Genomic DNA, 17,706 nt, shown 5'->3' with positions numbered 1-17,706 from the left:
ATACATTTTAAAGTGCCTAATACTCTAGGTACACCCCTGGGACTAGAACGCACACTCACTAAAACATCCACAATATATTACCACATCTTACGGCCATCACATGTAAAATAAAATCACTCACCTATCACACATAAAACCCCACTCCCTTGAGCCCGTCATTCCTATCACACCTCAGTAGCTCATCAGTTCACTGACTCAAAGCACCACTCAGAGCAGCTCTGAGTCACCGGTTCACTGACTCAAAGAACTGTTCAGAGCAGCTCTGAGTCACCAGTTCACTGATTTAGACTTCAGAGCATATTCAAGTCATCAGTATACAGTACAATTATACTTTTATAACTAAATACAGGATTAATCCTCACTACCCCCAGGATTTAGATTCCCCTTAGATTGAACCCGTTACCTCTAACTGCACCTTAAATTAACCTTATTAAATTAACTCCTCACCATTAAATTAACCCTAAAGATCACATTAAGCATACCTGTCCCTAAATTAACTCCCACCTCCCCTAACTTTCAGCATCCCAAATATTAAGTGATAAACTTATTCACACTGCACATTACTGTGAGTTTAGTTGCTGAGCAGTGTGGACACATATTACATTGCTGTAGAATACACTGTTGTGTAATGCAAATGAACAAATAATCCTGATTGGGCAGGCAGGAGGATTCATAGACTATAATGAAAGGGGCGGGGCCAATAGTCGGGGAAGCAGTAACTGTTATGAGTCTCATTGAGTAAACCGATGAATCGGTTCATTTCAATGAATCACTCGAAATGAACCGATTCACTTTAACGATCCGAACTTCCCGTCACTAGTAGCAGCGATATTACATCTCGTTACTTGACCCTGTTATGTTCCCGCCTCCGCAAGAGTCCAAAACGCTTCTATTCAAAGAATTTTTGACCGGCCCGGGGGGATGGAGGCAATTTCAAGGTGGTGTGAGGAAATACAGAAATGTTTTTTTAGGTGAACAAATTGCCTCCCCGGATCTCAGTCGAAAAAGATTCGATACATACTGTAGGTTACACTTTTGTTTTCGCAGGTTATTAATATGATTGCCTTAAGTCATGAATATTTATGACACCGCCTTTAAAGTAGGTGTCCGTGCCTTCTCTGTTTGACGTAGTCTGGCTGCGTCGGAAGTGACGATTTTCGGGGGAAATGGCGGCCGAGCAGGAAGGAGAGTGTTTTACGCTTCCTAACGATGTGCAGTTCGCAGATCGGGGCGGTTTCAGATGCCTACTCTGTGGGGTCAGCATCGCGAATCGTGAGTTGTTTTTTTTTTGTTGTTTTGTTTTTTTTGCAGTGTTAATGCTTGTAGCAATATGGTGTGTTGAATGTGAAGAGATGGTTGCTTATCACTAGTAATGCGGTGTATATAACATGTATGTTGCATGTGTCTTCATATTTACACATGTTTATATAACAGATGCTTTTTTGTGGTATAACGTATGACAGAAATAGGTGATCGCCCTTGAAAGTGCAACTACTTTTTCTGTGCTCAATTTGTTGCATACCTGTTGGGCACAGGTGGGGTATTTGCACCATTTGTTTGTTCAGGCACTTGACCTTATACGGTTCTTTATAACTATTTATGTGCCACTCATGTTGTTCAGTATTGTACAATAGAAACCTCTATCTGTGTAGGCCCCATCTACAGGTGCCAGCACCTGGCATGAGACAGTTATGGAAATAAGGAGGGACTTGGTGGCATATTTGTTTTAATTCCTTCATAGCCAGTTTTTTATTTTAATAATGTTTCTGCCAAATGACCAGAACTGTTTTTGTGGTTTTGCAATTTCTTTATTCAACTGTGATTACCCACTAACTCATTTAGTGCACCCTGCACCTTTTATATATATATATATTTTTTTTTTTTTTTCAGCACAAGTAGGAATTTCTTTTGAAATGAGTATATAAACCATCGTTTAGTATGAAAATTATCTAAAAAGGTGGGGGTAAAAAGTCAATATGTTCATAGTTTCACTTATAAAAACCATATATAACCAGTGAAAATGGAATTAAAAAAACAAAAAAAAAACCCCTCCAAAAATGTATTTAGGTATTTGACCTGTGTTTGGAAACACCTCATATGCCTGGTATTTTCATTTATTTTGGTACTTACAGAGTTAAAAAGGAATGATACACATCTCTGTTTCTAAACAATATTATTTATTTATTTATTTTTTAAACGTGGTATGCTGGGTGTTGTGCCCCAAAAGCGGCCAGAAAAAGAATAACTGCTCAACAAGTGTAGATTTTTTTTTTTTTTTTTTTTTTTTTTTTTTTGAAAGTCGGCATCCCAGAGTATTTTACTAGGGGCATTTTAACGCTTTTATTTAACCATTTTAGCTCCAATCTGTCCTAAACATTGTAGTAAAATTTCATTTCTTCATTTTTAACAAACCCATTCTATCCAAACACAATATTATAGGACATTTCTTTCCCTGGGTACATGAAATTACTAAAACAACTTGTGATTTGTATTCAGACCCCCCACTTTGCAGTTGCACCATGTTTATTTTTCTGAGTGGATATGTGAAAGAACAAAAAAGGTCTTCATTTGTGTTCAGTAACCCCCGCCCCCGATACAGCAATACCCCACATGCATAGATAAGTCATGTTTCTCAGACATTGTGGAACATGCCCATTTCAGTTTTCAAACATGGAAGATTGTTTTACTGGGCCCAAGTCCCATTTGAGACACAGAAAATGTTTTTAAATATCAATTTAACCCATATAACTATATATTCCCTGAAAGCAGGGGGTAGCTGATGGCATAAGGGGGGTACTTATAGATATGTTGGATGTTACAGTACTATATAGTGTTAGGGATGATATCGGATTACTTGTAAGTGACAAGTTTAGGCCACTAACATTGGTCACGGAAACTAATCCATAATCCGTGACCTAAAATGTCACTGACATAATTATTACTTGATCACTTGTATTCTTTTTTTATTATTCCCTTAGATGACCTCTCTCTAGGGCAGGGTCAACCTGATGTTCTGATAATCAGCCCACCTTTGAAATGCTGCAGATCCATAACTCACAGCAATTGACCTGGAAGCACCCCTGTCACTTTAACTTGTTTAAGTGCTGGTGCTCCATAGGAGCACAGCATTGACTGTTATTTCGAATACTAACCCCTGCAATCATGTCATACACAGTCGCTGTTAATGGAGGGATCGGGCAGCAGGGGAGGGTTGGGGTTTAGTTTTCACACTGGAGACTGAAGAAACATTTAACCCTGTCCCTAAAGCAGCTGGGACACAAACAGCAGTAAACAGAACTCGTTTTTTTTTTTTTTTTTTTTTTTTTTCTTTCCCAGTTGCTGCTCTGCCTGGACAGAAATGGAGTATTGTTTTCTAATATTTATCAACAACTTAAATGACAGGTCCCAGCCTTTGTGACCACTTGCGTGGCCGACGGCACATTCGGCTATGTGAGGAAAGAGAGAAGCGCCAACAGCAACAGGAGCATAGCGTGTATGTTAGTGGCTTTCCTCGTGGCACTACAGAGGAGCAGCTAAAGGATCTGTTCCAGGACATCTCTCCAGTCAAGGGTATTTTGATGGACAAAGATCATGTAAGAACACACTCTTTCTGCTCCATAATGTGTTCCTTGTGGTACTGATGTGATGTGAATGATACTCACTTTGCTGTCTGTTGCTCCCCTTTCTGTCTTTGTCAAATCTCCATACACAGAGCAGATAGGTTGGGTGGGTGGCTTGTTTAAAAAATTATATTGAAATAATAAAAATTGGTTTGTCTGCTCTTTTCCTAGCATTTCTAGCCAGTTGGATGACTGACAACCCATCAATATATGTGAGGAAAGAAGCAGGAGCTAACAATAGTGTTTTTAAATACATGAATTTCAGTCCTGAACAACGTTAATAGCAGTGTTCCCTCTAAGCTGTGCGCTTGTGCGTGTGCACATAGCTTTTTTAGAGAGCGCACACGTCCGAAACTTTTTGCACAAGAGACATTTTCTGCGCACGCCAACTAAGAAAAATTAGATGGAACATTGGTTAATAGTACCTGTAAAATATCCCTGTAGGGGTGGCAATCTGGCCGATTCAGTGGTTTACGACGGAATAACGCATCAAGCGCTATCGTATATACACACAGGCCGCCTCCAGCCAGAATTATGTATGCGCACACATACACCATTACTATATGCAATGTGTATTTTTGTAATTACTTCTGAATCACTTGATTTATTGCCTCACCACTGTATTCATAAACAATCTGTTTTGCTCTTATATTTTAGTATTTGCAGCCCTAATAATTTGTGTGGAAATGCTAAACTAGAGAGAAGAAAATTACAGCTAAACATGAGCACTGTAAAACAAAATGCAGCCTTCTACAGCTTGTACGAAGGGTACAAACAGGAAAAAAAGACCAGTCCTTAAGGGGTTAAAGGGGGAAACAGCCATCAACACACTAAAATATGGCTCACTGTCAAAGTGTAAAGTTGAAGAAAAGTATAGTTAAAATACCATTTATTGGCAAACAGAGTTTAATTGCGAGCTTTCGAGACCAAGTTGTTAGGTCTCTTCCTCAGGCATTAATGAAACTAACACAGACTAAGTTGCAACAGTAAAACCTAAGCAATTCAAGCTCAGCAGGGCAGCTGCTTTTGCAAACTTTTGAAAAGGACTGGTACAATTCAGTGCCAAATGAAGTTTGGCTAGCAATCACAAGGGCAGCAGTGTTTCATGTGCGCTGTTAGGTCCTATCCAAAGCTATTGCACCACTGCCAGCCCTTTCCTGAGTAAGAGATGTTCTGCGTTTCCACAAATTTAATTTTTATGAGCATTTTTTGTCGTGATGTAAAAGGGACTGGTCAAGTGTAATATAGTTACTGGTTTCTGTAGGGTTTTTATGCCATTGTGGAATTTGAGAACAAGGATGGCGTGAACCTGTGCTTGGCAGAGACTGTGCTCAAACTAGGAAAGAAGCGCCTGAAAGTTAAACGACGCAATAAAAAAGAGTTCCAAAGGAAGGAAAGAGTTTGTTCTGAAGACCTGCAGCCCCCTGATCCTGAAGCACTGTGTAAGGCACTGATGCAATGCACTGATGTAAGTGAAATATGTTTCAGGTTGGTTTTGGGATAAGGTTGCATTCAAAGACTTAAAATATTCAGTTAATAAAAATCCATGAGTGGCACATGGGTTTTTTTCTTAGTGAGAGTTTATATGTTTAACCTTTAGGATTTGTTGAATGGTAGTGTCAAGATGAACAGGACATTTGGAAGAGGCCCATGTGATATTTGCGTTGCAGGTGGAGGATCAAATGAAGTGTGTGACTTCCCTTTGTTCTCCCTCTCAATATGAGAATCATCTGCGAGAGCTTCTTCTATCTCTGCTGCAAGAAACATTTACAGAGTTCTTTCCAGGTGACTAGTGTGTGTGTGTGTGTGTGTGTATATGAATGCCAATGTAATCGTAACTGCATCCCACTATAGGGTTTTTATTTTTTTTCCTTTCACCAGGGTGCCGGCTGCTCCCGTTTGGGTCCTCTATGAATGGTTTTGAAATCAGTGGTTGTGACTTGGATTTGTACTTGGAACTGGGAGAGCATGATGGTGGTGAGAAAGGAAATGTGGAAAGTGAGAGTGTAGATGTTGAAAGGATAGAGCAAATTAAAGCATCGGGACAAAATAAAACTGAATACAAAGAGGTTGAAAATGAGGTAAGGATGACTTCAGTATTCAGACCAGCGAGACTGTTCTTAATGCTGTGAAAGTTAGACTAAACATGAAATATGATGGTTAGATTAGGTAACGGGATCCTTGAACACAGTCGTGTCAACTACCCCTTCTGAGGCCACTGCTGGACATCTGATAGGGTTGGGTTCTCCATTCCGGGTGCATATTTTAGAAACGAGTGAGAATTTTGGCATTGTGGTGCAGTGTAATGCTTCCCTTGTACTTTGACAATGTAAGATACAACTGTGTCTGAAGCAGCATGACAAAGTCCCATAAATGTCTGAAGGATCCTATTATTATTCTGTGTAAAGTATCATTCTTTGTAGGATATTGGTCCTGGCCTGTCCTTGAAGGGGCTTACCTCTGAAAACATCTTAGAGTTGGTACAGGAAATCCTTCGACGCTGTGTACCTGGGGTACATGCGGTTCAGAGGGTCCCTTCTGTTCGATGCCCTGTTGTACGCTTCCAGCACAAGGTATCTGGGCTAAGAGGCGATATTACACTCAATAATCGGTTGGCTCTGCGGAACTCCACCTTTTTACGTCTCTGTTCTCACCTGGACCCTCGAGTTCGTTGGCTTGTGTACACCGTACGGTACTGGGCAAAGGTGCACCAACTTGCAGGTAAGAAATAGCAGAGACCTGAATGAAAAAAGGAATCAACGTCTTACACTTTAGGAAGGAAAGGGGTGAAATGAGAAACAATGGCCCTTGAGTAGGATCCAAGAGGGAGTGCAACAGTTGCACTAGCATTGTGTGTATGTTATTTTACAGATTGAGTAGAATTTTGGAGAAGCCTTACGCCACCTTATTTGATCTCCAGGTAACCCGTTGGGAGGTGGGCCTCGGCTGAACAATTATGCTCTGACGCTGCTTATTATTTTCTTTCTGCAAACAAGGAGCCCCCCAGTAATTCCCACCCTGAGCAAGTTGAGAGAAGAGGCTGGTAAGTGACCTAACATTTGAAAGACTACTAATACCACCAGAGTGAAAGAGGAGATAGTTTTTAGCTATATATATATATATATATATATATATATATATATATATATATATATATACTTAAATGGAAGATAAAGGTTTCATGGGCTTGAAAATTAAGTCTGCAAGAATACCATAGGAACAAGGATAAAAGCATTGCCTGTTGATGCAGCATATGATTTTTTTTTTTATTGATGTTTTCAGTATAAATTAGTAATATTAAAACAAAGAAAAAAGAGAAACATATACAATTTTCCAATATGAAGAGGAAAATTCATATATTCATGGATCTCAATGTACCAATTGTATTATAATAAATTAAAGTATTTACCTTTTTAATATACATTATATCATTTCATAGTGATATATTTAGCATTCATACAAGTTTGCGGTAAATGAAACATTCCCAAGATTTAATAGGATATATGGGCAGTCAAGAAGGAGGTAGGAGGAAGAAAGAAAAATTGCAGAATATTTTTCTTTTACCATACACACACCATTTTTAAAGGAGATCGCCTACCAAGCAGCGGCGGCCAGCAGCAAAAGGAGTGTCTGATCACGTGTCTGAACATTCATGTTGCAGCAGTGTACTGGTGCTTGTGCCAAGCTCCTGTACACCTGATCTGTTGACAGTAAGCCAGTGATGTTGGCTTATGTTAATAGGGGAGAGTCTTTCTACAGATATGTTTATTTGTTATCGGTCATTTACAGGCTTTTCAATTGTTGATTTTATGTATTGATAGGATTAATTGTTGAAAACAATGAAGTATTTATTATAACTATAATTTTGTGGCGAAATGCCTCAACGTTGAGGTTCATTTGTTATTTTCTTTTATAGTCTTGTATACAACTGAAACTTACAAATCGCATTTTTCAATTGGCTGAAGCTCATAATGCATTAAATGTGAAACATTGTTACTTCGATAAATCCACACTGCTATTAAGATATTACTGCTATGGTCTTTTTTTAAATGTCTCCACAGTAGAGCCCTGCCGCGAGAATGCTTTTTTTTTTTTTTTTTTATCCCGCTCGCTCCCCCTTCTTTTTTTTTTTTTTTTTCTTTTTTTTTTTGTCCGATCCCGCCCGCTCCCGTCACATGTGCGGTGAATCCCGCCCACGTCCTTACTTGAACTGCAGATTTCCCGCGCTGTCCCGCAAGGCTGCCTTCACGTTGCTCTTCCCAGGAACACAGTGCAGTCACGTGATGTTACGTCACATCACGTGACTCCGCTGTGTTCCTGGGAAAAACAAGAGTAGGGACGCTGTGTAGGAGCAATGCGAAGGCAGCCTTGCGGGACTGCGCGGGATTTCTGGGACCCGCAGGTACAGTGTCTGACCGCCTGCAAGACCGCCCGTGTCTGCACTCTCCAATCATTTCTAGGTTTATTTAATTTGTGGGAGAGAGTTAATGTGGGGACAGGGAGAGTTACTGGACTGGATCAGACCGAAGGATGGGAAGGAGTTTAATTTGTGGATTGGAGGGAAGGAGTTAATACATACATTTCAGCGGTCTGGCACGTGTTCTCCACTCCGCTTTTTATTTATTATTAATTTAGACTAGTTTCAGCCCTAACGTATATATTCTGGCGCTTTCCAAAGTGTGGAGCGCTAAATGGTAGTCGCTGGGTGGTAAGATGTTATGGAAAAAAAATACAAAAATAATAGTGCAGTATGTCTGTATATAGAAATAGATAGTGTGTGTGTGTGTGATATATATCTATACCTCTATCTCCTACAGAGTGTGTACTCACAATTTAAATGGAGCCTTTAACCCCTTCAATCCCAGGGGTTTTTGGTACCTCAAAGCCCGGAGCAATTTTGCCATTTTTGGGGTATGTCGGTTTAGCGATTATTCTCCTTTCCTGTGAATAGTGTACCCATGTAAACCATATATTGTTTTTTTTTTCAAGGAGAGATAGAGCTTTCTTTTGGATACCATAGTTGGATGATTAGCTGAAAATTTAGGATGAGAAATTTAGTAAAAACTAGCGAAGATTAGAAAATGAAACTAATTTTTTTTTACATTTTCCCTCTGAATCCTCACAAAATTAGGTAAAGTGATGGAAAATCCCCTCCAAGTTTATCAATTCAGGTGTCCTGATTTCAGAAATACCTAATTTATATAGATTTTCCAGACTTTCACAGCACCAGGGAGCATATTATAAGGTGTACAATTTTGTATAATTTTTATGCCTATGGCTTAACGGGTTTGGGGGTTGTGAACGGGGGCAGGAGGGTTATACTGGCTAGATGTTATGCTAGGGCAATAGGAAGTAAGGTTTTTGTTTTTTTTTTCATATTTTTACACAGAAATGGTTAGAGGTCCTCCTAGGGACCTCCTGAACATGCCAGTGATGTCACAATGACATCACAGCTCACATTATAATTTTTTTTTGTATTTATATTTTAATTATTTAATTTTTTAAATGAATTAAGTTTTTTTTTTTTTGTTTGTTTTCCTGCTTTTCTCTTTCAGGACGGGAGGGGGAGTGAGAGAGATGGTTTCTCACTCCCCTCCCCGCGATCCCCCTGCACCGATCACACTGTGATCTCTATGCGGGTCCTCACAGACCTGCATAGAGACCGCAGCGTCTCTGTGCCTCATCGGAGGGCAGGATATCCCCGTTACATAATGTTTTCAGGCAGGTGTATATCAGCCATTTGTATGAGTTCTCTGTTATCTCTTGGCCTAATGTCCTAGAGCAGGGCAGTAGGGTAAGCAGCAGGCATGGGCTGACCTACGTCCATAAATTGGACATCCCAAAATTCTTAGACTGAAGACTGGAGTGTCATTTTAACTCATACATACACTCGGTCTCACACAAACACACTCATGTCCCAGGTGAATTTGGTTGCTATTAAGATCTGTATAACTAATTTCTCATATTTTAAAACGCTGTCTAACTCTAAGTAGAAAAGAGCTTTCTCCGGGTTTGGTGCCATTCTTGTTATGGTTACATCAGAGATTAAATTAAAACATTCTTGCCAAATTTCTAGTCTATGACCACCAAATATGTAAATTAAAAAAAAAAAAAAAGGGTTTTTTTGTTTGTTTGTTTTTTGTTTTTTTTTTTTTGCTTGTGTGCAGGGATGTTCTACTACCAAAAAAACACAAATCGATATTTTCATCTCAACATGTTGTTCAAAGTTATACGCTTTTGGGGAGAGTTAATCCCAGGCACATTAATAGTAAGGAATCGTATAATAGCCATTTGTTATGAGTATTTTTTACTGTTCCCAGCGAAACCTCTTCTCTTTACGGCCACATAAAATACAGATTTTTACATAATTTAACAAACATATAACAAGGAATTATTTAATATCCTACTAACAATCTGTGATCGTAATCCATTAATAAATAAGAAATTATATATTGCTAATTTTTATTTTTGTTTCGTGACCCCTTCCTTTTAAATGACTAACAAGAAAACCCTACTGAGTACTCAAATGCCTAATAACATCTATGTTTCTCCTCAGTAAATGAAGCTCCTCAGGTGATTGATGACTGGGATTGCAGCTTCCCTTCTGACCCAAACAAAGTTCAAGCCAGTACCAACCAACAAAGTTTATGTAAGTGACTCTTGCCATTGGCTAGTGACACACACACACACACACACACACACACACACGTTGTAGCTTGTATATGTCTTGAATTCAGGTCATATACCAGGGGCGTCCAACCTGCGGCCCTCCAGCTGCTGCACGACTACATCTCCCATCCTCCTCAGCCAGCCCCTTAGCTGAAAGAGCATTATGGGAGATGTAGTCCTGCAACAGCTGGAGGGCCGCAGGTTGGACGCCCCTGTCATATACAGTGTTGATTTGGTAACCTATACTTTAGGGCTGCAACAACTAATCGATAAAATCAATAATTGATAATGAAAATCGTTGCCAACGAATTTCATTATCGATTAGTTGAATCGATTTTTATCGACTATAAAATGAGGGGGTTTTCAGAGCAAACGCTCTGGAAAAATACCCCTCATTATATAAAGTGTTTCAGTGACTCACAGCAGCAGCTCCTACTTACCAGTCCCTCCCTGTAATCACTGTGACAACTGGCCCCGCCCCCTTCCTTCTCCCAGAAGGCCAGAACCACATGGCTGTGACACTCATCTAACTAAGTATAAAATTAATATTTGGGCTGCTGAAAGTTAGGGGAGGTGGGGGTTAATTTAGGGGCAGTTATGGTTAATGGGGTGTTTAGGGTTAATTTAGGGGCAGTTATGGTTAATGGGGTGTTTAGGGTTAATTTAGGGGCAGTTATGGTTAATGGGGTGTTTAGGGTTAATTTAGGGGCAGTTATGGTTAATGGGGTGTTTAGGGTTAATATAGGAGCAGCTGTGGTTAATGGGGTGTTTGGGGTTAATTTGAGGCAGTTGTGGTTAATGGGGTGTTTAGGGTTAATTTAGGGGCTGTTGTGGTTGATGGGGGTCTTTAGGGTTAATTTAGGGGATGCTGTGGTCAATGGGGTGTTTAGGGTTAATTTAGGGTAGTTGTGTTTGATGGTGTATTTAGAGTTAATTTAATGATGAGGACTGAGGGTTAATTTAATAAAGTTAACTTAAGGCGCAGTTAGAGGTAAAGGGGGGGGCAGACTAAGGGGAATCTAAATCCTGGGGGCAGTGAAGATTAACCCTGTACTTATTTATAAAAGTATGGTGTCAGTGTGATGCGAACAGGTCTGTGACTCTGAGGGGACTATGAGATATCTGGGGGTATAAGGCATATCTGGGGAGGATGGAGTGACATATCTGGGGGTATAAGGCATATACAGTATATAAGGCATATGTGGGGAGGGCAGCGTGGCATGTCTGGGAGGCAGTGTGGCATGTCTGGGGAGGATGGAGTGGTGTATCAGGGGGTATAAGGCGTATCAGGCACAGTGGCATATGTGGGGGTAGAGTGGAGTGGAATATGTGAGAGGCAGCGTGGAGTGGAATATGTGGGAGGCAGCGTGGCATATGTGGGAGGCAGCATGGAGTGGAATATGTGGGAGGCAGCGTGGCAAGCCTGTGCTCAAATGTGCATAAATTGGGGGGGCTGGTTGGGAAATAGACAAGAAATGCATTTTATCAGTTTTTTTTTTTTTATTCTGCGTTTGTATTTAACATTTGTTTATTAAATTATTTAAATAAATAAAAAATGTACATTCATTTTTTTATCCGATTAATCGAAAAAATAATCGTCCAACTAATCGATTATGAAAATAATCGTTAGTTGCAGCCCTACTATACTTTAGACTTTTCGCTTCCATCAAGCTCTTTAGACAAACACATGTTGTGCCGATAGTTATTAGCCAATGTATATATGAAGTGACAAACTTATTTATACATTCATATTTAATGTTTATCCTTGGATTATAAGTATCGGAACAGATGGTTATATCGGAGAATACAGAGAGAATCTCGGTAGTTTCCCCAGATCCATGATATTTGAAATAATTTCACTTGGACAGGAATTAAATTTTTTTTTTTTATTATTATTTTCAAAGCAACCTTTTAACATTGAATCTGTAAGACAACATTAGGGACAGGGGAAGTACTTTTTATATTCCAATTATAATTTTGAATTGAAAGCTCTATGTTGGATTGTTCCCCATTTAAAAAAAAAAAATATGAAAAACCCTTTTCCTTATTGTAGATTTGCTTCCATTATTTCTCTATTGTGACTACCTTTCAATTTTCCAGGTTGTCTTCTGTTGGAGTTTTTCTCTTTCATCTGTTCTCTGGACCTGACCTCCGTTATCCTCTGCCCCGGGAATGGCTTAATCTTGCCTCTTCCGTTGTCTCCTCTTTCTTCCTGGTTAGAAGGTTTCCGTCTAGGATTTCTGAATTTACAAGACCCTTTCGAACTGAGTCACAATGTATGTGCTAATATCAGTTCACGCACAGGTCGCTGCTTCTTAAAACAGTGTGCATTAGCGGCTCAGGCCTGCAGCACCTCTTTCTACCTCAAGCGTTCTATGTCCCGCCCATGGGGCATTGCTTTAATTCTCATGCCTCCATCCCCAGCAGATGAGATGAAACCAAGGGTTGGGTCTAAGATTATGATACCATTAGGTGAAGTTCAACTAGAGGATGTGTGTGCAGCTGTAAGAAAGGTTCTTGTAGATGTTTTGCTGTGCACGTGTGATACGTGTGATAAATGCAAAGCCACACTAGACGATAAATGGAGGAAAGGAAATCTGTCAGGAAAAGATATAGCCGTTTCAACAGAGGATGAGCAGACCATGCCATGCACGGTGTCATTCAATGCAGAGCAAGAGGATTCTGAAGACACAAAAGAAAATATTGAGAGAACACGCAATGGAACACTTGGAAACAAACAAAAAAGAAAAGAAATCTACAATGGTGGGGTCAAAAAGAGAATGAAAACAGAGGAATCCTGTGAAGACCCTAGTGTAAACCAAGAAACATGCAATAAGTTACATACAGAGTCTGTACATCTGTTAAGGGTGTGTGTGTGGCATCGGGTGTGGGAGGGACGGCGCAAAGAGAGGAGACATCTCCAGGTAGGGTCGCTGAAGGGTGCGGCACTTGAGACTGCAGTTTCTTGTGCATTGTTTTCAGGAAAAGGTGAAGTTAAGGGAGAGGAGCCGCTGATTAGAGTGACAGTGAAGGCTCGGTTAACAACTGAGGGCCAAATTCAGTTATCTCTAACTCCTGATAGTGACCCTCAAGGCCTTAGCATATCGTTTTTTCAATTTTTAGGGGGATTTCTTCCACATATAATAAAAGAATTCTTGATAAACTGAGAATAATCGGGATGAAGACCTGCTCTTCACCCAAATGTCGACAAAATTATATTTCTATTGTTCGTGGATTTTGTAGGTCTGATCCATGGACAACAGCTTTGTTGTGTTTGTCAATGTATGTATTTATACTAATTAAATATGAATGTAAAAAAATTTTATATGTAAAATCTGCAAGTGAAAATATTTTGAAGTTTTAAGTCTCAGGCGTCTGTGTAAAAAATACTTTGTTAATTTTATTGTTGAAAAAAGGTTGTGATATAAAAAAAATTTAAACAAGCCTGTGCGATCTGCAAGAAAACCATGGCAGTAGTCACTGACTTCAGATTTTTACTCATAAATAACTTGTTGTTTAGCCAGTTTGTGAGACAGGGGTTTAGTCCCCAGGCGATGAGCCTATTTGCTGTTTGTATCATCTTTGTTTAATCATTTGTTTTCCTGGCATATAGTGGCAGTACAGACGGGGTGGTGTTTTTCCTTAGGGACAAGGATCTGAAATACAAAGAGTTAAACCCTCCCCTTTCCCTAACTCCTCCTCCTCCTCCTTCTTACCCATAAGAGCACACCGGACCAAACACAGACAGTTCTTCCTTGTCCCTTAGTCAGGGACGGACATGTATTTTGGTGGGGGCACACGGGTTGTGTCCAGGGGGATTCCTCCTCCGATTGCTCCCCGGGTGGTGAGCAGAGTGAGGTAGGAACATCCGCATCGGGAAGTTCCTACATGGGAAGGAGCATAAGCACAGCGGTGGAACGCGCACGCAGGAGGCGTTGCATTCTGCCAACGATCTGATCGTGTTACAGAGCATGCGCGGATCCGATCTTCAGGGCACAAAATGTAAACGTTATTTCAGCTGTGCAGTCCAGTCTGACAGCAGTGGGGCTTGTCAGTACTGGATATCCGTGGCACCAACCCCCCACACAGATTGAGGCGTTTTTAAGATAAGATTCATTTATCTTAACCTTAAAAAAAGCCTCTGCCCTGTAACATTCTTTTCTAAAAAGATAAAAGCTCCTTTTAAGTCCAAATATATTTTATGCATTTAGAGTGCCACCCCGTTGCTGCCAGCTGCAAAAGGAGTTATGCAATCCTTGCTCAGCTTAACTTTTTCTTAGAGAAAACAGGACATTCAGTCTTTGGGCGTTTGCTTCTACAACCTTTTTTTTTTTTTTTTTTTTTAAAGTTTTTTTATTGGATTTTTCATTTTTAAGTTCGTCGAGGCAAAGTTGCAGAACAACATACACATGAAAAATCAATAGCAACATTGAAAATACAGTAAAAAAAACAAAACAATGTTATACATTGGCAATTGTCCCAATAAAGAGGCACAAGTGATAAATATGCCTAAATGCACAATAGCAACAAAAGAACAGTCGCAACAGTGGTACAAGACTCGACGAAGGAGCCTTACGGCTATGGGAGCTCAACCGGGAGAACAGGCATCGGAACAGAAAGAAAATAAATTAAAAAAAGAGGAAAAATGAAAGCAAAATAGTGCTCTAGTAGGATGTTATCATGCCACTATCAAAACAGGACAAGTCATCAGGAGAACCATATAGTAATCTGATACAGAAGAGAGAAAGGACCGGGCACGATCACGCAGAAAAACCGCAGCAATCATCCCTGCCACAGTGGGGAAAGCTGGATCTGCGTCCAAGGAGCCCACACCTTATCAAACAAAGGCAGTCGTTGATCATTCTGGAATGACAATTTTTCCAGGAGGTGCGTGTGTTCCAGATGATGAAGTATATCAACGAGTTGCGGAAGTGAGGCCGACTTCCAATTACGGGCTATCATCAATTTTAAAGTTAAAAAGAAATGGATCACCAATTTCTTAACACAAACAGAAATGTCATCTGGAAACATGTGGAATAACACTAATTGTGGTGTAAAGGGGAGGCATATGTGCAGTGTGGATTCCAAAAGATGCATCAATCGTCTCCAAAGTTGAGAAACAGGGGGACATAGCCACCACACATGAAGCATGGTGCCCCTGTCCGGGCAACCACGCCAACAGAAAGGCGAGCAGGACGGAAACATATGTGACAGTCGAGCCGGGGTGAGGTACCACCTACAAACTATTTTCTTTTGTAGCTCAATATGGCTGCTGCAGTGTGATACACCGCGCATCGCCTCCTCCGAGTCAAGCCACATCTCAAGAGGGAAGGTGACACCTAACTCACGTTCCCACGCCAGCATATGTGGTAATTTATCGTCCCATAGATGGGTTAGGAGCGAACTGTAACAAATAGAAATCACACCTCGAGGGGGGGAAGACCTTGAACATAACTGAACGATTGGATCAGATGAGAACACGTCAATGGTTAACGAGGACGTTCGAGATTGCAGTAGGTGCCTGACCTGCAAAAACTTGTAAAACTCGGAGGAGGAAAGCTCATAGGTTGAACTAAGATCCAAAAAGGTCCGGAACGAACCTTTATCAAAAAGGTCTCCCACTGTGAAGGAGCGGGCAGCATACCAACGGGCTAGATTCAAGTGTGGAATTAATAACTCAAGGGAGGAGAGCGGAGTAGCTTTAGTGATGTGCAATAAGGCCGAATTACGTTTAGCCAGGTGGGACCAGATGTGAAACGTACATAATGTAGTGGGAGGGAGTAGTGGAAGAGACGGGCGATAAGGAGAAGGCAACCATAAAAGTTGGGCAATCGAATAAGGGTGGACATAGGCGTTTTCAAGGGCTACCCATTGAGGCAGATTACCTCGATAGTGAAATAGAGTCGATTGCGCCAGAATAGTTGCATGGTAGTAGGATAGAATATCCGGTGCACCCAGACCCCCCTTGAACCTGGGAGAATAGAATGCCTGTCTGGAGATGCGGGAGTGACCTTTAAAATTAATAAAAGAATTCAGAACCCCTTGTATTTGATGTAAAAATTTACGAGGGATAGTGGTCGGGACTGCTCTAAAGGTGTATAAAAGCCGTGGCAAAAGCGTCATTTTAACAGAAGATATACGTCCTAACCAGGATAGATCAAAGGAACGCCACCTATCAAGATCTTGGAGAACCTGCTTCCAAATTGAACAAATGTTGAATTCATTCAGCTTAGATAATAGGCGAGGAAGTTTAATCCCCAAGTACAGGAGATAATCTCTCCTCCAATCAAAGGCATAGGAATCGTGGAGCAAACGTAATGCCGAACTCGATAAATGTAGAGCTAAAGCTTGCGTTTTGTGTACATTCGTTTTATGGTAGGAAACCTGAGCATAGTGGTGGAATTGAGAAATCAACGCAGGTAAGGAAGTTAAAGGGTGAGTGATGGAAGCCAAAACGTCATCCGCAAAGAGACCTAGCGTAACATCTGCACCACTTGAAGTAGGGAACCCCGTGATCGACGGGTCCGAACGAATCCGTTGCGCCAAGGGCTCTAAAGCCAATATATACAATAGGGGAGAAAGCGGACAGCCCTGCCGCGTCCCGTTAGAGATTTGAAATGGGGAAGAAATGAATCCCGAAAAGAAAACAGAAGCAGAGGGGCAAGAATACAGCGCCATTATTGACCTAATCAAGGAGGGTGGAAAAGCAAACTTAGAGAGAACGGACGTCAGGAAGGACCAATGGAGGCGATCAAACGCCTTTTCAGCGTCAAAAAAAATCAAAACAGACTGAGTGTTATTTTTAGAGGCTTCCCACAAAATATTAAGAAATTTGCGTGTGTTATCATTGGCTTGCCTGTTTGTCACAAAACCCACCTGGTCAGAGTGTAGGAGAGAGGGAAGAAGCAGAGAAAGTCTGTTGGCTATAATTTTTGCATATAACTTGACATCATTATTTAAAAGGGATATGGGCCGATAATGTTCACATTTGTCAGTAGATTTACCAGGTTTAGGGATCGTAACAACATGGGCATATAAATTTTCAGGCGGCATGCGGCCAGTGGACATGAAGGAACGAAATAAAGAAAGAAGGTGAGGGCCCAGTACCGGGAAAAAAGTCTTATAATAAAAACTGGTCAAACCATCAGGGCCGGGAGCAGAATTCTTTTTTAATTGAGTAATCGTGGACTGAAGTTCATCTAGTTCCAAAGGGGCTTCTAACTGTTGAACCATCTCCTCCGTGAGAGTAGGTAGTGCCACATAGTCGAGATAGGTATTGATAGAAGCTATCGTAGGTTGAGGAGTTGAGGAGTCACTACAGAGATTATAAAGCGAAGAATAGTAAGATGCAAATCTATCTGCAATGTGAGAGGGATTCCGCAATGGGACCCCCTGAGAGGAAAGAACAAATTGAGGA

The 17,706-nt window shown here is 40.7% G+C and overlaps 1 protein-coding gene across 1 annotated transcript; it reads left to right on the top strand.

Annotated features, from left to right (window-relative positions):
- Positions 1 to 1,166: 1,166 nt before the first annotated feature.
- LOC149298601 (speckle targeted PIP5K1A-regulated poly(A) polymerase-like) lies at positions 1,167 to 14,055 on the top strand. The gene is made up of 10 exons (XM_089487337.1): positions 1,167 to 1,272; positions 3,403 to 3,593; positions 4,885 to 5,088; positions 5,291 to 5,405; positions 5,502 to 5,689; positions 6,044 to 6,341; positions 6,541 to 6,663; positions 10,177 to 10,269; positions 12,390 to 12,828; positions 14,013 to 14,055. The coding sequence occupies exons 1-10, from the start codon at positions 1,167 to 1,169 to the stop codon at positions 14,053 to 14,055; spliced, it is 1,800 nt and encodes a 599-aa protein (XP_089343463.1).
- The last annotated feature ends 3,651 nt before the right edge of the window (positions 14,056 to 17,706 follow it).

This window comes from Sceloporus occidentalis, unplaced genomic scaffold (assembly GCF_023333645.1).
Source record: "Sceloporus occidentalis isolate IW3139 unplaced genomic scaffold, rSceOcc1.0.p SCAF_32, whole genome shotgun sequence".
Taxonomy (NCBI): Eukaryota; Metazoa; Chordata; class Lepidosauria; order Squamata; family Phrynosomatidae; genus Sceloporus; species Sceloporus occidentalis.
Note: the sequence above shows the minus strand (reverse complement) of the source record. Positions and strands in the feature narration are given on the sequence as shown.